Source organism: Poecilia formosa, unplaced genomic scaffold, assembly GCF_000485575.1.
Source record: "Poecilia formosa unplaced genomic scaffold, Poecilia_formosa-5.1.2 Scaffold11, whole genome shotgun sequence".
NCBI lineage: Eukaryota > Metazoa > Chordata > Actinopteri > Cyprinodontiformes > Poeciliidae > Poecilia > Poecilia formosa.
The window spans coordinates 4,722,856-4,744,033 of record NW_006799950.1 but is presented as its reverse complement, the minus strand read 5'-3'; the positions used below and the strand labels follow the sequence as shown (position 1 = coordinate 4,744,033).

Sequence of the window (21,178 nt, the reverse complement as noted above, 5' to 3'; positions counted from 1 at the left end):
TCTGTGTGAAGGCAGGACGCCGGAGCGTCTCCATGTGACTTTCACAGTGTGTGTGGGAACAAGCATATGGAGGACCGCAGACTCACACAAGCATCTCCTCCTACACACGACGCATGAACAGAATCCTCAGGGGGGACATCGACCTGCATGCGTGACCGCAGAAACAGGAGGAGGCTGGGGGAAGACCGGAGCACGTCTGCCTCCAGCCCCGAGGAGGAGCGTGGGAACGTCCGCGCTCGTGTGTTTTTACGTGACGTAGGCGCCGCAGAAAAGCCACAGGGCAACAACCCGACCCAAGCCTCTGCTGGTATGAGCGCAATCCAACTAAATCCATATCTTTCTTCCATTCTCATCATCACCGACTACATTTGGTGTGCATTATTCATAGAGCAGAAGGCCTGGAAGGGATGGAAATAAAGTCCCAGATCAACACTGCAACACAACAGAGAACGTGAGTGTGTTTTTACCGCCGCAATATCTTCACCTCACTCTGATTAGCAAGCGGTGAGTAAGCGCTCCCTCCTGTTCTCCTGTGTCTGAGCACCGATGCGCGTCATGTTGCAGTGCCTCGTACAAATATTCACACCCCCCAAAACTTTTTCACGTTGTGTCAAATTCCAAGTTCAAAACCTCGTTGGTCTTAATGAGACGTGTCGACACAAAGCAGTGCATATTCATGAAGTGGATGAATATGCACATTTTCAATGATTGAAAATCTGGAAAAAATTAGCACACGCCGATTCTTCTAAATAAAATCTGATGCCACTAATTACCTTCCAAAGTCACTAAATTAGTGAATAAAAGGAGCAAAGGCAAGGAAAGCATTAGCTTGAGAAGCAGTGAAATCACCGCTGGTAACTCTGGAGGAGCTGCAGAGATCCCCAGCTCAGGTGGACAGAGCTGTAGACAGGACAACTTTTAGAGGTGCAGGCCACAAATTTTGGTGTTTCTGAGAGAGTGCCAAAAATAAAGCGACTAAATGAGGAAGACATTACAAATATGCCATAAGCAATATAAGAGGCACATGCAAAATGCTGTGTGTAGCAGAAAATCCACAGTGATGTTTGCATGATGCTGTGAGGATTTTTTTTTTTTTTTTTAGTAAAGCCAGCGAAGTTTGTCAGAGTTGAGGGGAAAATGGATACGATCCTACAAGAAAACCTGTTAGAGGACAACAACCCTGAACATACAGCCTGAGCGGCAACTCCATCGTTTTCAAAGCATATGCAGGTGTTACAATGGCCTAGTTAAAGCCTAGTATTGTTGAAAACTCTGTATGCTTTTCGTTTTATTTCACAATCATGGTTTGTGTTGGTCTATCACATTAAATCCTACTGACTCACATTGCAGTTTGTGGTTGTGATGTAAGAAAATGCTAAGATATGAAAACTTACGCTCTGTGTGAGGTGCATATGTTGTTTAACAGCTACAGCGGTACATGGAGGAACAAACAGGCGTGAACGCCTCTGTTACCGTAGCACTGCAATTTTTAAATGCTGTAATCCCTTCGTACAATCAGCTAATCCTTTATAGATGAAATAGCTGTTGTCAAGACAACGCAGCACAGCACCTCAAACCTGCTCTAGATGAGTTGTTGCTCATTTTACTAAAGACCATTATTGATGGATTACTCTGCTTTGCCTGTTTCTTGTTAATCTTTCATCCTTCAAATGGCGCCTGAATATATTTGGCATCAAATCATAAGCGCTCTAAGGAAATGCCAGTCTTCATCCTCATGTAACTGTGTGTTTAAACACACAGGATCATCCAGTAACACACACACACACTTTTTTTTTTCTCCAATCACGGTGTTCAACCGCATGAAGTTGCACAAACTTAACGACTGCTGCAGCTGTTTCCCTGTTGTTTCCAAACAAACAAACACACACACACACACAAACACACGCAATCACACACACAGCATCCACGTGCTCTTCAATCACGGCGCCTTTTTCCTGGCTTTTAACGGGTCCCGACGGGCCCCGCTGTATGGATGTGCTGCTGCTCGCAGAGCGCTGACTCAGCAGGAAATTACCATTCAGCACGGACAGCTTCATGCAGCTACTACGCTGTGATATAATGCAACGCCACCACTGTACCACCCTGCGGGGAAGATGGCGGTGGAAGGACGAGAGCGAAGCATCAGACCGCAGCCCCCCCCGCTCCCCCCAGCCCAACAAATTTACCATCTCTGCCAGACACAGGAGCGGCCGCAGACGCAGGTTTAGCTGTGGGGCTGTAATAAAGGAAATTAGCCTGAAAGTCCTGAACTGAACTTCCAAGAAGGATTTTCACACTTCTGAGGCAAAAGATGTGGTAAAAAGGAACGCCTGGTGTAATAAATTATAATAAATTAAGCCTTGGAGAAGAGCGAGATCTCAGCATAAGAAGTAGTCCCTGTAGCAGTAATATTCCCGGCTACCCATAAATTCTGGCAGGTGATTTGTGAGTTTAATCAAGATGCTATTGCTTCATAATGGAGAATAAAGCCTTTTCTGTGCAACCTGCAACACTGATGGCTTTAGGTATCAGGTAAAATCGACAGCAGCACTTTACGTGGCGGTAGTCAGTTTAAGCAGCTGCTTGGCGTGCTGTGAACTGTGTTGAGAAGATTGGCTCTCACTCCCCTTGACGATATGCAACAGATGTGGATCTGCAAACACCTGAAACATCTTATGCCATGCTTAATTTGTAGCCGTCATGTGTAAAAATCACCAAAAACCCATTAGTCAGACAAAAAAAAAATCCAGATTTTCCCTCATGCTGCATCTGGTGCTGTGTTTTTAATGCGAATGTGATTTTTTTTTTTTTTTTAAAAAAAGGGAAGACATGCAGTTTTTACACTGTGGACTTAGCAATATTATTGACTTAAAGACGAAACTGAAATGTATCACAAGAGTAAAACTGAGTGTTTTATTAAATTTCTACAGGATACCGCCTGTGATACCATTTAAATTATTTTCTAGAACCCTTGTTTAGCACTTCGACTGGGTCATCAATGCATTAGTGCCAATTATCGAAATGTATAAAAAAAGGGAAACCCTGGCAGCCAAAAGAAAAACTGCAGAAAGCAGTGCAAAGATCATTATCTATTAAACATAAGCAGATGTGAGTCATTGGAGAAAGGTAGGAGAAAAGAAAAGAGTGAGAGGAGGACAGAATGGCATCTTCTCACTAACAATTGCAAAATGAAGAAATTATAATACTTGTTTCCCACAGAAATAATAAAAAACTTACTCATCAGTCTCAATTCTTGTAGTGTATCAGATTAAAGCAAACAGGACCTAACATCAAATATTTAATCTATGCTCGACTTCGATGTTAATGTTTCTAGTATGGTACATTCTCCAACCACCAGGCTTTGCGTAGATCATTTCTGGGTTAATGAAGTGCCATCATGCAGACAGAAAACACTGATTATAAGAAGGTGTGCATGCATGGGTGTGTGTGTGTGTGTGTGTGTACCTGCAGCACTATAGGGAGCTGCTCAGGAGGGTTTCTGTTCTCCACACCCATGGTCAACCAGACCTGAAACGCCGTGAGCTGCTCTGCGAAGAACGGACTGTGCTGTGGACACAAGCAGCAGAAGTAACACAGATATTAGAGCTTTTACTGCGCTGAATCGCCTTCTCTCTTACATACACACGCAAACACGCGCACGCACAGCCAGTCTGCAGCAACTAGCTCATCATTTCATAAAAAGGGCCAACATAATGAGCTGAGAGGTGACACTGCACTGCAGCAACAACATAAATCCCGATCGATCATGATCAGCTTACCGTCTCTGTGGTCTCTTCTGCCGCGGCAGGCCACCTGATTGGCTGCTCGCCCCACGCTATTTGATCATGCTGTGAGGTGAAATTACAGCAGGAATCATGCCATGTTTGGGTATGGTAATAGATCTTGAGGAGGGAAATGACAGCACTGAACTGGATGGGTGGATTAATTTATGAATAATCACAGCAGGAAAAAAAAAATACTTCACCAAACGTTGACCTTATTCATTGGTTTTTGAAATGTAAAGCATGCTGGGTAGATAATCTGCACTTCGAAAATTACTAATTTGTTCAATTAAAGATTGAAGAAAAAACAAAGTTTCATCAACAGGAATATTTAATGTCCCAGAACAGCAATTTCACACTTGTTGCCCGAGAAGGGAGCCAATATTAGGGTACTTGGCAAGGAGTCCTTACAACCTCAAAGACCAGCAGAAATCCAAATGAGATGCTGTGGCTTGACCTCAAAAACCCTCCAACGTGGCTGAATTAGAACAAATCAGCAAGAATGAGTGGACAAAATACCTCTACAGCTGTAAAAGATTCACTGCAGGTTATCACAAATGCTTTATTGCAGTTGTTCACACAGGTCCATGTAGGGCTGGATTTTTTCCCCTTTTTTAAAAAAACATACTTATTAAAAAGCTGCAATTTGTGTTTACTTGTTTCGTCTTTGACTAACATTTAAATTGGTTTGATGTTCTGAAACGCTGAAGTATGACAAGCGTGCAAAAACGTATGAAACCAGGAAGGGGGCAAACACTTTTTCACACCACTTTTCTTGTCATCAATTTTACCAAAGCCTCAGAAAGTAATGTGTATAGCTGAAGAGCACCAGAAAGATCTTAAAGACTCCTGAATTCAACACAGAGCGGGAAGATCTTCTTTAAAGGTCCTCCGGGGCTCAATTATGATGCCGGTAAGTGTTTTCAGCCTGAGTGCTAGGGAAAGTGTGGAAGGGAAACTGCCCACAGGGGAGCGATGGAGAAGAAGCCCACCTCCGAGGGCGAGGTGGACAGGAAAAAAGCCCAAGATTAAAGTGCTAAAGTCTCCTGAACAGTTTCCATTACAAAGTACAGGTTGTGACTGATCTAGCTGCAAATCAGAGGACCAAGTCGGCTCATGCATAAAAAAAAAAAAAAGAAGTTGATTGAGATATATGAGCCCATCATCAGTTCAATAAGCCTCTTGCAGCATGTTTTCATTGAACTCAGCATCTCTATCAGAGTCCCCTGCCGTGTCAGTAAATATAACAATAAACACACCAGTGGCTGAAAGTGCACGGCCAGTGGTTTCAGAAAACCGTTTTTTATTTGACACTCATACTTGAGTTATAAGACCTGACATTTTACAATATCATCCACTGGGAATGTGTGAGTATGAGTAATTATCAGAGATGGTGGTGGTGCTGATGGAGGAAAAGCTGCAGAGCAAACGAGAACCGTTTGGTGTTCCCGGACATCAGCGGAGGACAGAGGCCATCTATCAAAGATGGCATCCTGTTATCTCTAACGTTCCCATCGTCACTTATAAAAACACACCAAAAAGGATTTGTCCGCGTTTTTAAAGCGTCAGAGTCCCCGGTTTATCTCTCCACAACACGCACACGCACACAAACACACACACACGCACACGTGCACGTGCACACACACACACACTCACTCTGAAGGCGGTGCCCTCCTCGATGATGGTAGGCAGCTGAGAGAGGCAGATGTCCACGGCCAAATCCCAGGCTTGCCTGCAGGGATGAAACACGGAGACACAAGCCACGTTAGAATTACATCATCTGATCTTCAAAAACAACACGAATCAGGTAATACTACAAAAAAAGTTACGTTTTAAATTCACAAAAGTTTTGCTACAACAATTAATAAAACAAGAGTAATTAGAACAATAGTAGCAGTATCAATTATGTAATTGTAATTACAAGAAAGGAAGAAAAGAGTGAATATAAGGTGCTTGTAATGAATGGATAATTATGAAATTCTTACTAATAAAACAGAGGTTTTTTTTTTTAAATAAAATATTACAAATATATCCATCACATATTATTCAAACTTTAAATTCAATAATAAAATCAATAGTGGCACTTTCTCCCAGTACATTTTATTTGAATAAAAGCACTATTTGCTACATCTTATTCAACTGGTCAGTGAAACAGACAGTAAATCAGCCAACTGCTGATTTACTGTCAGCAGTACATTGAGTTGGCAGCAACTCAATGTTTTTAGACATCTACACGACTTGCTGAAGTTCAGAGGCATTGGAAAGGAGAAGACTGACGATGAAGAAAGGAGAAGTAAGTCAACTCTGAAATCACAGGAAACTGAATTTCCAATGAAAACATTTGCAGCTGCAAGATTTGGATGGCTGGGTTTCATTTTGGCATAAACACAAAACCGTGGAGGTATCCTGCCTCGTTTCAGCAGTTCAAGCTGCTGGTGGTGTCATGACGTGGGAAATAATATCTTGATAAAATTAAGGATTGTTTTAACGCCACAGCCTACTGGAGCGTTGCTGCTGACCATTTCTATCCCTTTCCAACGACGGTGTACAGTTCTTCTGATGGACACTTCAGCGGGATAACGCACCATGTCATAAATCATCTCAAACTGGTTTCTTGAACACTAAGTTGGCATTGGACCTCGATCACAGAGCTCCTTTGGGATGTGGACGAACCGTAAATCTGTGTCGTCAATATGGATTCGACAAATCTGCAGCAACAGTGTGATGTCATCGTGTCGATATCAACCAAAATGGCCGAGGAATGTTTCAGACATTTAATTCCAAAGAGGCAGTTCTGTTATGTCTTATTTATCATGTATTATTTATCACACATGTCTTCACTATCATATTGTAATAAGCTTTGTCATACAAATAGTTTTTCTAGTGTTGTAGTGGCCTTTATCAAGCTGAGGTTCCTATTAAAACGGTAGCAAACGATGCACTTATGAACAATTATTAATGTATCTGAAACTTGAGAAATGAGCTGAAAAACATTAATTACAAATTCTGATTTATATTAAACACAATTTCTTGGGTGCTAAAATTGTTTTTTTCCCCCAGAAATAAAAAAACAAAAAAAACAAAAACAAATCGAGCCACTCTTTAGACCACCTTCTGCTCAGTTTGTTGGGAATTCAATCTTTCACCCAGGTCTACTTATATATGTATGAATCAAAATGTATTTCATTTGCTTTGGTTGTGTCTTGTCACATAACACAGCTAAATTGATTTTCAGTTTGTACACAAGTGCAGGTCAACACCAGGTCCGCGGTCGAGTTTTTAACCCCAGCGTTCAAATCCATTTTTCTCGGATCAGATCGTCTCCCCTGCATTGTTCTCCGAGCGCCTACAACTCCTGAGATTTCCTTCCACGGGTCCTGGAGAGGGCAGTGAGGAGCCTTTAATCCCCCTTCTAAACACCCAGCTCTTCTCCCATGGTCATTTTTAATTCATGGGGTTATGCAACCCACATCAAACCTTATCACAGCTTCTCTTTTCTCCCTTTCAGCCCATCTCCTCTAACCCTCCGCTTTCCAGCTTCGTTTTCTTGCAGAAAATTGAACGCAGAGCCTCGCTGGGGCTTTTTCCTCTCAGTTAGCAAGAGTTAGAGGTTGATTCATGTTCCCAGTTGATGCACAGCGATGTAATGTGAAGCTGAATGAATGACGCAGGGTTCACCCTGTCTGAGACTCTTTCTCCTGCTCAAATGGCTTCTCCCATTATTCCAGAGTGATATAATGGAGTTGCACTCCTGGTTGACAGCACAGTGCAGAACATGTAATGGATTCACTGACGAATGTGCAACATGAAAACATATAAAGGTAGCTTGATTAAGGCTATTGGGGGGTTTTTGTCACCAGCAGCAGCACAAAGAATTAGCCCTGTGGTAAAAATCTGCGCAGTAAAAAGCTGATTGCATCCCTAAGAGGAGATGCTGTTCATCAAGTAGCAATTTTCAGCCACATACAGTGTCGGCCGTAAAGAATCTAGATCTAATTAGGCTCACAATGATTGGGCCTGGTCTGAAAAACACAGAATTTAAATCTAGTTCAGATGCCGTGGCATCTCAATACGCAGACTGTTTATGCACACTTGGGTTATTCTCAAGTGTTAAATTTGGTAAATGATCTGAAACAGTTGCATGATAAAAATATATTACAAAAAAGATGAAGAAACCTCAGTGTCCAACTACTCTGTTTCTCAGTAACAGTGTATCATTGTTATAGCAGACTGAAATAAAAATAATAGAAAATTAAAGCAACAAATCAACTGCGTATTATTTGTTCTCCTTGAACAAATCAGTTATGAAAACACTACATTCTGGTTTCATAACTTGGGATTGGGAAATTGCCAGCTCACGAGTCCATCCCTGACGGCTTTTATGCAACCCGTCGGCATATAAACAACCAGAAAGCACCATATTATCTGCAAGAACGTACTCTCAGGACGGAGGCTGCTCCAAGTTTATTATGGCACGGTTAACCCGCTCACAAGGCCGTAGAAGTGACTCATCACCAGAGATCATGCGTGTGTCGAGTGTGAAATGAAGGGAAAGCTGTGTAGGGGAGCATTTGGCGGCTGACTAAGCTCTTTTCTCCGGTTGCCTGCAGAGAGTGGTGCAACAACATGCACCAATATAAAACAGACATACACTACTGGCAATTAAATGGCTGGCAAGGGAGTAATCAGCCTCGGGCTTATTTGCCCTGTCCTGTTCTGCCCCATTTGAATAACAATAGCTGTTTGTGTTTTGGCACCAACATGAATCAGCAAGCCCTTAAAAGTACTTATTCCCTCCTCTCCATCCTGTCCAGTCCAGTACATGCTGGCCCGAACTTTTATTTCCTACTTGCCTTTTATCTCCAACACTTACTCTCTTTATTGCCCACACAGTTTGGTTTCCTAGACTCCTAAAGCACTGCTCAGTCGTTACTCTATCCTGCTTAATATTGCATGTGCTGTTGTGAAATCCCAATTTGTTGGGCCGCAAACACTGAAAAGCACCCGCAATCTAAACTAATAGGGATGAACAAGCGAGAAAGAAAGACTACAGCATGCTCAAGGAGTAAAGAGCAGTATTTGTTACAGGGAGAGATGCCAGGCGGTTACACAACGAGCCTCTCCTGGAGGCTTTGCCAACGCCAGCCAGATAATGAGTGGGAGAAGCAGAAAGAGGCATTTTTAGAAGACGATGCAAAGGGGAAAAAAAATGATGGAGAGATGTTTGTGTAACTAAAGGAAGATGGATGATTAGATAATGGCTTTTACATTGTGCAAAAGAGGAGTCGGACAACAGCAGGCCTTTGTGTATAAACATGTATGTTAATGAGAAAACATGGTGGACAAATGGAAAATGGTGGACAAAATGAAATAAATGGGGTTTATTTCAATTCACTGTTTGTCTCATTAAGCAGTAAAGAATCACATTATTTCCTAACTGAAGAAACCTTTTGGAGGTTTTTTAAAGAGGTGAAATATCTTCAGAATATATATTAACTGTGTTTAATTCAAATAATTAAACAAGCAAAAAAGTGCATATATAGCTTTTGATTAAAAACTCTTTTTTTTTCTTCCTAATTTAATGATCTGTAACAACTTGAATATTGTTCTGGAGATTGTTCAGATGTACTCCCGTAAGGTCTACACATAACCCATAAAAACAAAAATGGGTTCTTTTAAGTGGTTTCTTTTTGGCCTGAACAGTTCATACTTCACAAAAACTCAAGGGCTGAGGTATTTTTTGTATATCATTGTCGAACACGAGACCAAACAAAAAGTTCTGCCCCAATCTGTCAAGAGGAAGCTGCAATAACATCCAGTCAGAGATGCAGGAGTGTAAAGATGTCCTTAAAACACTAGGAAAGGGAACACATTTCTCTGTTTTCGCATAGTGTGTAGTTTGTTAAAAAGAGCACTTGAGTAATTCAATAGTCATATCTTGTATCCCATTGATTTTGGATGCGTTTGATGTTAAAACATTGTTCCCATTTTCCTCCATCTGTCTATTCCACAAAACATGAACACTTTAAAGCATCACTTCAAGAGAAATATCTCATAAATGCATTAAATAACTAATGAACCCTATATAGTCCAATCATATTATGTTCCATTTTAACTACATGCAGCGTATCCGTAAAGGACTTAAAGTGCTTCACTTTTTCCACATCTTGCCATGTTACAACCTCGTTACAAGTTGTAGTAAATTAATCTTCCGCAAAATTCAACACGCAAATGACAAGATGGAAAAAAGTTTGAGATTTTTGCAAATGTATTAGAAATAGAAAACCAGCCACCACAACACATCACACAATCACAAACACATCACCAGGTTTTCTCTGCCTACTTCACATCTAATCTACTGTATATAACAGCCACTAGTGGCAGAAAGATCTTCAAAACACGTCGTGCAACACAAATTACTCCTCAACAAAGCAGAAAATCTGCAACAGAAAACAAAAGAGATTTGGTCAAGCCAAAGTCAAGACCGCAACCCGAGTGGCAAAACCTCAACAGATCTCTACAAGTTTCATTGAACTGAAGCGATTTAGAAGAATGAGTTTGCCAAAATTCCTCCACAAAGATGTGAGAGACGCTTAAGGTCCAACAGAGAACAGTAACGACAACTTTCTCCCGCAAAAAGCAGCTCAACAACAGGTTCTTACAGACTATTAGAGCATTCTGGCTAAGACTCTTAAATAAATATTCAAACAGAATAATGTCTTTTTTATTCTGATATTAAAAACCATGAACTAAGTAATCACTCCTGTTCTTTTTCCAGTTACTACTACTGTACTGGTGGTAATTTTCACCGCTATAAAACACTGAGCTCACTGCTGACAGCAACACTGGCAACAGTCAACATGAGGGGAAAAAAAGGATGCAAAGAAAATAATGCATGAAGGGTTTGCATATGTTCAAAGGCAGAAACATATAAAAACACCTCCACACGTTGGTTCAGGCCTCCACACCGATACTTATTTAAGGAGGCTGTGAAAGTGACTCAAGCATTCATATTGCTTACATGTAATCTACGTTCAGAGCAGCTCCAGGATGCTGTGTTTATCTTCAGTTTGCTTATAGATCCGTGGCTGTAAATGAGAGACAGGGCAGCAAACCTGTTGTATGTTTGAGGACGCATAAAGCATCTGTTGCATCACTGGAAAAAAACAAAATAACAAAATGTACCAGAGAAGCTATTGATTTTTCAGCTCACCTGGATTTTCTTGAGTCAGGAACAAAAAGAAATGTGAAAGCAGCAACTTTGCTGTGACTAAGGCCTGTTTAGGATCACGCTTTCATAAAAACACAAACAACCACAGGCTCCCCTCTTAATGGTTCACCTTCATCATTCACATTATGTGTTTGTATTTGGGTTATAATTGCTTTTAGAACACAGCAAGGAAAACAGGCATTCATATAAAAAAATAACAGGAAGTCCCTGGATGTGATGTATGTAATAGGTTAGCTCGATCGTGAAGGAAGCTGCACTATGAAGTTTACCAGAAACTAAATGTGCTGTAATCAACCCCACAGGGAGCAGGGCCACGGCATCTTCATCAGCAATAACATGTCTTAAACATTCCTCTTACTCCAACTTTAATTCACTTCCTGTGTTGCCAATGCCAAACTACCACCCTGTATCACCCTGTATCGTAAGACAATGATTCAAAAACAGTGCAGAAAATCGATATCATCTTTCACAACTCCTCCTTGTGTTCACTGATTGTCCAGGTTGAAATTCAACTGGAGAAATCAAGCTCAATGGGAGAAATCCTAGACAGAGCAATAAACGGGGATGAGAATTGAGTGAAATTGGGTAGGAAGGTAATGGCCAGACAGGAAACACCCCATTAAATATTAAACTCTCCACCAAGATATTTTTCACATTTTATTTATTGCTGGAAAAGAAAGAAAGTTAACTGAGATTAAACAACAACAAATAATCAACTTTTAATCCACAAAAGAACTTAACAAAATGTGCCTTCCATGTGAGGATAAAGTTAGGACACCCTCAAATAGCTAGTTCTAAACCCTTTGTCTGAAATAACTTCTGGGAGGCATCTATCAAACTCTGACTGTCATGATGTTTTTGAGCGATTTCTTGCATGTACAAGCCGTTTCAATGGAGAGTCACAAACCAACCAAATCTTTAAAAAAAAGGAAGCAGTTTTGTTCCAGTTAGAAATCCCTTCACACTGACACACATTAGCTTCCAGGCATGTTTCACTGTTTGAATTCACTTCTAATTTCCCAGTTGATTTTTTAAAATGTTCATTCATTAAACATACATACCGTTACATAAAGAGGATAATGCTGTTTCCTAATAAAGAATATGTCTCTTAGAAACTCTTGTCATCCTTTAATTGCTTTCTGTCTGAGTTAACAGACAGGCCTTCAGGGTGACTCCTGTCTTTCCTCTAACCTCCAGCTCTACAAAGCCACAGACGTCTGTGCATCTGTGTGTTCGTGTAACCCGAGCTCTGCTTGTGAGCGTGTCTTACCACATGGCGTGCATGTATGTGGGGGGCAGGCGGGGGCTGCTGACTGGTGTACAGTTGTACGACCTCATTATCCTCTCCGCAAGCAGGAAATTGCGAAACAAGCTGGCCACCAGCAAGTCCTGACGAAACAACTTCTGGAAAAGATCTGAAGTTGGGGATGGAGAAAATAGAAGTGATACAGTATTCTGCAGACAGATGAAGGGCAAAAAAAACTAATTAGATTAACCTATATGTAAGAGTAGAAGAAAATGGGGCACTTTATATGTGAATGAACAGAACATATTGAGACAAAGTCACTAAATTTGGAAAAACAATCTGGTTTGTGGGTTTGCTTCCACTATGTAAAAGACAGAAAAATGCTTATTTTCAATTAGTCGTGTCCATAATCATGTCCTCTTCTTGTAGTTTATTCAAATAAGATGGTGGGTCTGGACGGCTTGCAGTGTCTGGGCACATTTGCAATATACAGCTAAAACCAGACATTTACATTTTATTAAAAGATGCAATCTTTTTTTCCCCCTCAGTCTGACATTAAATCACACTAAACTGGTCTTGTTTTTGGTCAGATAGGATCATGAAAATTATTCCTACTAGCTGAATGCCAGAAAAGCGGGAGAGTGAATTCTTTTAACAGGGCACAGTTATGCATTTTCCAGACACATAGTGCCATTTCATAGCACAATCAAGTAACTATGTTATTTTCAGTTTAAAAAGAAATACTGTATATATCAAATATGACATAAAAGAAGTTGGTTTTGTCTCTTTAAGGAGTTCCGCTCTTTCCTTTTCTGTCATTTAGCAAACAGAAATAATATTGGTTTTCCGAACTAAATAAAACCAAGAAAAGAAAAGTTATGTATCCTCTGTTTGCAAATCTCTGGTTTGAACAGTTTGAAATTCTGATTTATAACAAGTCAATCTCAGAGTCTTCAACACATTAGGGATCCTTTAGTTTAGCTCAACTTTGACAAAGTCAGGCCACTTCCTTTCCACCGTTTCTGGCTGATGATTATGATTTTACTGTTACTTTTTGGAGATATTTCTTAAGTGACAATGAGCATGTTGTTGGTGACAGGCAGTAGAAGTCTCAGTGTGTGTGAGTGTGTGTGCGTGATTTGGACAAGGTGTATGCAGTGCCTTCATTACAGGAAATCTCTCTGATGTGGGCAGCTTCATTAACAGCGGAGCCCCGAGGCTTTAAAAGGCTTTGGCAGACATCAGCATTGTCACAATGCTATTCTAACCGGGATATGGTTTGTCGTGTGGGAGTTCGAGTGTGTGACTGAGAGGATGTGTGTTGAATACATGAAACAGGAGGGAAAATCAAGGAATACACAATCTAGGGGCATGTCATGACAATGAGTGTGTGCGCCAGCGTTTTCATCAGGGCAAGCATGTGAGAAACGGGTAGTTGCGGCGCGGTGTGTCGTCGGCCAAACCCCGGCTCAAGTGATATCCTCAATTATAGTGCGGGGAACTCTAAACACAATTAATCTCAATTTGAAGAGCTGACCCGCACAAACTGCGCTTCTGGCATTTTATATCAACAGCGGCATGATTTCAGCCACTGGGGATGTTCTGATGCTCTCATAGTACTGCTGATGCCTAAACATCGCTGCTTTTTATTTTAGGTGCCCCACTTTGGACTCCCTGAGAGCTGAGCCACGTGGGACGCTTTATTTTTCATCATTGCCCAGATATGTTTAAAGAAAGAATTTAGTATGCCTCTGATGTCTTTGCAAGCTCATCTTCCAGCCCCCGACACCCCCCACTGAGTGGTTTCAAACATTACTTTTAGCTTATAACAGCAACATCTTTTAAAAAGGAGCTTATTTTCCTGATTCTGACGGCTGGTTAGTGCGCCTATAACAAATCAGCACACTAAAGCATTAGTAGAAATTCCTTATAAAGCTTTGTTTTTTTCAATTAGCACAGCAGAGAAAGTGCGGATCATTTGGTTTTTGGATTACTCGACTGTTGCTGTTTACATGTGTACCGCACAGCGGGGGGTTGTGCTTATGATGTAAAATACAAGAGAGAGGAGACGGTTAGAGCATCTCTGCAGAGGACGCTCAATCGTTCACCAGATTTGATGCAAATTGACGCGTTTCTGAGGAAAATCAGCTTTCTATGAATACTTGTACCATTACAAATCTTTTGACTGAACTGAGATGATCTGAGAAGGTTAAAACTTCTCATTTTGATTCTAAGACAAGGAAGGAAGTAAAGACGGAAGGAACAACAAGACTTTGTCGAAGGACAATTTTTCTTACAGAGACGTCATATTTCATTTTGTTGTTTCTGTGGTTTTGTTTATTTTGGATATTTAAAATGTCTGAGAATTTAAAGTTTATTGATCTTTAAGAATGTGTGCATTATTATGCCATCGTTTATCGCTATAACTTCTGGGACAATTTATCGTCCAGCAAAATTTGTTATTGTGACCTGCCTACATTTGTGTGATATGCAAGTATTTTGTTGTGTTCACGTACTTGTGAGGACCCAAATAAATCGGTCTTCCTGGCGAGGAGGAGGCTGTTGGGACGAAGAGACTCACCTCTGGGCAGCACGTTCCACGCGATGGTGTCGGTGATGGCGGTGAAGATCCAGTTGAGCTCTCCGAGGGGCGTGCGTCTGTCGTTGAGCCTGCCAGGGATCCTGCAACACAACACAACACAGATGGCATCGTGTCAGCCGCGCTCACCGCATGTCACAGGGTTTACTCAGAGCAAAAAAAAAAGCAGCAACTGTTCTGCACTATTACAACACCATGCAAAGACATTAACATTCGAAAGCACCAAGTTTCTTACTCAGAGATTAGCAGCTGAATATTCATGTGTTTTTGTGCCTCAGAGTCGCTGAAGGCTGAGATCAGACTGACACCAGGAACAAACACAAAGTCCGGCCTCGCTTTGATCATGGTTGAGATCTACAAGATAAGATGTTTTAAGAGGCAGCTATATTGCAGCAACGTCGGCTGGGATGTCTTCACAAAGTGAGCTGCATGAAAACAAATCTGTGTTCTGATTTGACTTGACAAGGTGTCTCAGTAATATTTACACAGGTGGCCATCTCCTGCTGATCCTGGTAAATAGTATTTCCGCTCTTACAGTAGCGCCTTCTCTAACGTCACAAGACGCTGTAAGATTAGACATGAATCAGTTTTTAAAACTTTTTATCCCCTAGATTTCTCCTGTTTAATTTTTTTTTTCCTTTTTTTGTTGAATTTTCATATCAATCTAATTTTAATGTCAAAGACTGATAACCTGGTTCAGGTTTAGTATCCACCGAAGAAATATCTTAACGTGAAGTAGGGGAAAACAGTCAATGTCTAAGCTCTTGAGATCTCCATGAGCAACAGCGGAAGTCATTATCCATTAAGGGAGAAAACAGGGATCAACCTTCCCATGGTGGCCGGTTCAGGAAAATTAATCCATATGTGAATCAATGACTCATCCAGGAGATCAGTAAAGGCCCCCTACAGACCTTATGTGTCACAGTTAAGGTCAGACTTTGTATTAAAAAACAAGAGACTGTGGAACATGACATCATGAGAGACCTGTAGACCTTAGCTTTACGTACAGTTGGATTAAAAATTAGGACAATGATCCAAAGCTCGCCAGCAATTTCTTCTCTAACACAAACAAATAAATAAAAAAATCATGAATCTTAACAAGATGGCAGATTTTTGTAAATGCAAATGCTATTTGTACTGAAGAAAGCAACAAATATCACAAAAAGAAGCCATGAAGTTCTTAATCAGTTCTCTTGTTGTTGTCTATCAGATATAAAATAATCAAAACTGAAAACAAATAAAACTTGATGGCAATAAAAGCCGACAATAAGTTGATAACCTCCTCTTCTTACAAGCATTCTGGGTTTTTGCCATCAAAAACAGGGAATTTGTCAATATGCAGAACATACTTTTTATATGACGTTCCCATTTCCCTTTAAATGCATCCATTTTTACTCAATGTTAAATGTGAGAGTCTGAGAAAGGTGAATCAGTCACTTCACAAAACAAAAAACTAAGATCTTTAGGTTTTGCATTAAATCTTAATATTCACTGTACAACCTTTAACTGTTTCCATCCAGATTTCGCCACAAACTGTCATTTCCAAACATCTATCATCATCATTGCATTCCACACCGGAGCACAAGCATACTCACTTTCCCTTTCTCAATAATACATTACATCTCAAGTCGTTTATCATCCTCCACCCAAGTTTGTATAAATGTGCAACGAGGCTGAACTTTTTTTGACCCAAGCCCTCAATTTCTACCTCTAAGTGACAAATAATAGCAGCTGTAAGGCTCCTGGCACTACCAGCCCTCTGTGTAACGATGAGGGCCGGCCAACTCCTGAGCACTTTGAGTGCCTGCCAAAGGTGTTTGAAAAGTCAGCAGTCAGGATGAACACTCAGCAGTTCCCATCCTCGCTGATTATTCTCTGTAATACATTTGATGGTGGAGGGGGGGTGAAAAAAAAAAGAGAGGCAAGAGGTGGATGGGTGAAGAAATAGATAGATGAATCACTGAATGGGTAAGAATGCCCTCTGAGGTGTTGAGGCTTGTGCCATCAATCAAAGTTTGGGTAAGTTTTGTCCATCTCTCGCTCTCCACATTAAGTTAGGATTTATCGCCCCAATTTAGTTTCCACCAGTGCTCCGGTTTCACATCTATGAGAGTGTCTCCAGTTCCAAATGAAATGAAAGAGTACAACAAAGAAAGTGCTGACATTATTTTGACCCTTTAAAACTTTTCAGAAGTTCTTTATGATGCATCTAGTGGGGAACAAAAAGGCGTCGACCTTAAAAGGTGCAAGACACCATGGCCTGGAAATGAAGACGTGTCACCTTAGATGGTTGTTTGATATTAAAATGCTGGTTTGAACTTTGAGTTTTTTTGTTTTGATTCACACTCATAGTTCAAAAAGTGAACTATGAGTTGCAACACAACTCTCACATACTGATTAATAAGATATTTAGACCTTTAAAAGCTCTCGTCAGATAGATTAACTGACAAGCACCGGCTAAAAATAAAAAGGAGCTAACGGAGATCCTGTTTTTAAATTGATTGGTTTTTGCAACGTATACTAAATACATTAAAGTCAAAGTTCATATTTAAAAGGCTGCATTGACAGCATGAATATCATGTTGATTCTGGATTACAAAGCCTTAAGATTAAACAAAGAAGTCATCTTTTTTAATGTTTTTATGGACCATCGGTCTGTTGAAGATATAAATCATCATTAACCATCTCAACAGACAGTGATCTCATATCAGCCCCTCGTCAAGGCGACAACTTTATTCCCTGTAATTTGAAAGAGTTGATTCTGGTAGCTCATGATTTTGAAGGTACTGTAGATCACGTGACACTCGAGTTTATAAATACATCAGTAAATAAGACACTGGATGTAAACAAGCTGAGAAGGCTCTGCACGAAGGCGGAAAAAGCTCCCAGAAAAATATACAAACATCTTTGCCACCCTGAGGGAACGGCTTGTTCTCGACATCACAAAGCAGCGAATGAAAGAAGTATTTCATTCCTGGATCGATGCAGCATTTCCGCTCTGTTCAAAATAGAGCTACAACAGAGACACAATTCCCGAAACACAGAGTTGGATATCAGAAACCTGCTAATTGCTAAAGTACAGCAGGTTGGATGAAAAGTCTTATAGTGAAAGGCACAGAGGATGACTTAATATGGATCATCCCACATCACTTGCTTCAACACCCTCCTTTGAGACGAGCGAGAGGGGGTGAGCAGGTAAAATCCACATGCCCTGTGCTTCGTGACTCCATTATGTAAAAAGGGCTCCTGTGACTGGATCCAACCAGAATGTGAGTTGGACGAACGTGGGAAGAAAGGAGACAGAAGGGTGCACAGATGGAGTGAGGACCGAAGAATGATCAAATTAATAAACAAATCATCAACATGCGACTATTCAAAGTTGCCACGATACTGAATTTGTTTCACAACAAAATGATTGTAACAAAGGCGATGAGTGTTTAAGGCCATTTCTGTCCACGTGTAACATTTAAAGGCGAGCAACATGAGTGGACGCTGAGTGTAACGGCTGGCTGCTTAGCCACGCTCGGACCGGTGTTGAATAAGAACAATACGGGAAAATGGAAGAGGGAGAGAGTTGTTTGATCTACCGGTTACAGAACACGTACTGCAGAAACAAGCTGCCTTGTCTCTTTGTCTTTAAGCAAGTGACGTAATCGGGTGTAAATTTCCAAACTTTACGTAAAAAATTTGAATGCGAGTTCAACCAGTTTTCCAAGCAGGGGGTTCAGGTTTGTTTTCAGGAAATTGTGTGACAGTGGAGGCAGCTGAGTTTTTAAGGAGGTGTCTGTCTGTCATCCTTTCAAGCACTTTCCTCCGTGGGGTTGAAACGACACAGTAGCCACATAGCTACAGGCACACAGACTTGACAGAGGTTGTTCTTGTGGTAAAAATGCAAGAACAAAACTAGCAGTGAACCGGTCAGTTTGGGATTTAGCCAATCATCAAATGGCAAAGAATGTGTGAAAAAGAAGTCAAAGTCCAAAATGACCCTTCAAAGACGTTTAGAAAAGAAAGATCCAAGCTTCTCAGTCTGATAGAACCAATGAATGAATACTTTCATTTAAAATCTTTTTTTTTTTTTATCTTTTTCACTGTACTGTAAATATGTCAGTATGTCCATATTCTTAAATAAAACATTAACCCATCTACATCTGCCACAATTTACAGGAATAGGCTGATCTATTAAAGATAAAATTGAGGGAAAGAAAGTCAAATCAATCAACAAAACGAGTCAAGACCTGCAAAAAGGTATAGGAGGTGAACATTAAGTATCACATTAAAGGGTCCTCACTCTGGTGTGGAAACATCAGATTATCTGGATTATGATTAAGTCAAGTAATGAAGTGTTTCGGTTTTCTGTTCGATTTTGAGGCTCAGCTTTAATCAAAGAGCTGGCACAACTCTAGAGAGTTGAGGTGAGATGAGCTTGGTCCCATTTTTCTTTTATGAGCTCTGAGGATATCCATTATTTAACCAAAGTGGATATTGGCTGACTCAACATTTAACCCCCCACCCCGTGCAACATATAGGACATGCAAGCAACCAAAACAGCACATTTCAGCCACACTGGTCCCATACTGCTGATACTTCAAGACAGACAAGTTAGAAACCCTTCTACAAAAAATTCATTACAACTATTTATAAATCTGCAAGAAAGAAGCAAGTTCTCAAGAAAAATCTACTTTTAACAGGCACAGTGAGTCAAAAGCTGTGTATGAGGTTAAAGTGTTTTATTCGTGGTTAAATTGGGGAAGATAACAAAATATATATGATAAAAAATTTAAAAAAAAAAGCCTCTGACATAAGTCAATGTGACATTTGTGGGTGTTTGAACTGTCCTTACAGCCAGCAGGTCAAATGTTACTGTTCCTGTAGTCCACAGGATGATTCAGAGGAGACAGGAGATGGAAGATAAAAAGGACATGAGAGCACAAAGCATAAAGGGAGAGCTTCAGCGTCGTCAAAATCCACCAACTAATATCAGAATGGTTGAGAAGAAAGAATATAGGAGTGAAAAAAAATGTTATACTTGTTCAAAGGTGCTCATCCCTTCTCTAGCAGGTTCCCATCCTGCCTTTGGGAGTCATTCATCTGCAGTTCTTCTGCACTACAGCATTTTCTGTGCAACATCCGTCAACTGGACAGTGGTCGTGTTTGAGAGAGGAGATGAAAAGAAGCAATGACGATGTGTACAAATAACATCAGAAGAAAACTAAAAGGAAAGATCTCAGACGAGCGAGAAAAAGCTTGGAAAAATACATGTTTGAATTATGAATAATTCTCATTAATAGTTTGGGGAAAAAAGGGAGACGTGCCCCATTTATTTGACATTCAGGAACACCTAACTATGCAGCTGTGAGTAAATGCACTGGTATTTCTGTAGGATAGTTTCTGCAACATGATGAAGTCCAACATAATTATGAGGTGGATAATCCAATAAGAACGGTTCATTAAGTAGCAAGAAAGTGAATTTTTAAATGAGCGAGCCCATAATAACATCATCATAATGTGTAATTATGTAACTTTTTAAAACACAAATCTCTACCGAACATTTTCACGTGTCTACCTTCAAACATGTGAACAGGAGTGACATTCCTCTCTCAATGTCGTCACTGCACCCTGAGCAGCTTTAAATCTTCTCTGAAGGCTTTCCACAATATTTAGGGTTGTGTTTGGGACTTTTTAACCATCTTCCAGAAGGCATTTGTAAGATCATAAATTCTGGAGAAGAAGGACAGGTCTACCAGGTCAGGCAGGCCAACAAACTTCTTCGACACCAAACTCATCCATATTTTTATAAACCTCCATTTGTACACTGGTGAGCAGACATCTTGGAAAGGTACGAGTCGACCCCCGAACTGTTTCCACAAAGTTGGAAGCCTGAATTTACCTGAAATCTCTCTTAATGGTGCAACATTAAGGTTGTGTTCAAACACCATGCAAGGACTCCCCAAATCTGAGCAAGCATCATAATTCTGCACCCAAAGAAGCCAGACAATGGTTGAAATTTTTAATTAATGCATAAGTGAAGCAGATCGCATCACAATCCCGCCACTCCTGGTTGAACATTGGATACAAACAGACATCTCGACACAAGTTGCAGTCAATGTTCCACAAAGGGCCATTTCTATTAGCAGTTATTTCTTTTTATTAGCTTCCTTCGTCTTTTTATGATCTTGATGAAATACTGTTGGCCTATTGCTGAATAACTGATGTTGATCCACAGACGGCTCCGTGCATTGTTACTTCCATAAACAGTGCACTGCTGTGATGTCATTGTTCTTCTGCACATGCAGGTCATAAACAGTTCATACCAAAGTT

General features: G+C 40.5%; 1 protein-coding gene across 4 annotated transcripts in view; it reads right to left on the bottom strand.

Annotated features, from left to right (window-relative positions):
- rptor (regulatory associated protein of MTOR, complex 1) overlaps window positions 1–21,178 on the bottom strand; it is a 127,576-nt gene that overhangs the window by 54,815 nt on the left and 51,583 nt on the right. For 3 of the 4 annotated variants that reach the window (XM_007545000.2, XM_007545007.2, XM_007545012.2), the window contains exons 7-10: window positions 14,841–14,941; window positions 12,284–12,428; window positions 5,439–5,514; window positions 3,466–3,567 (exon numbers count right to left, since the gene is read on the bottom strand). In XM_007545000.2, coding sequence (XP_007545062.1) covers window positions 3,466–3,567; window positions 5,439–5,514; window positions 12,284–12,428; window positions 14,841–14,941 — 424 coding nt within the window. Of the gene's footprint in view, window positions 1–3,465; window positions 3,568–3,779; window positions 3,849–5,438; window positions 5,515–12,283; window positions 12,429–14,840; window positions 14,942–21,178 lie in introns of all 4 variants that reach the window. The other variant, XM_016667365.1, reaches the window with a different exon arrangement.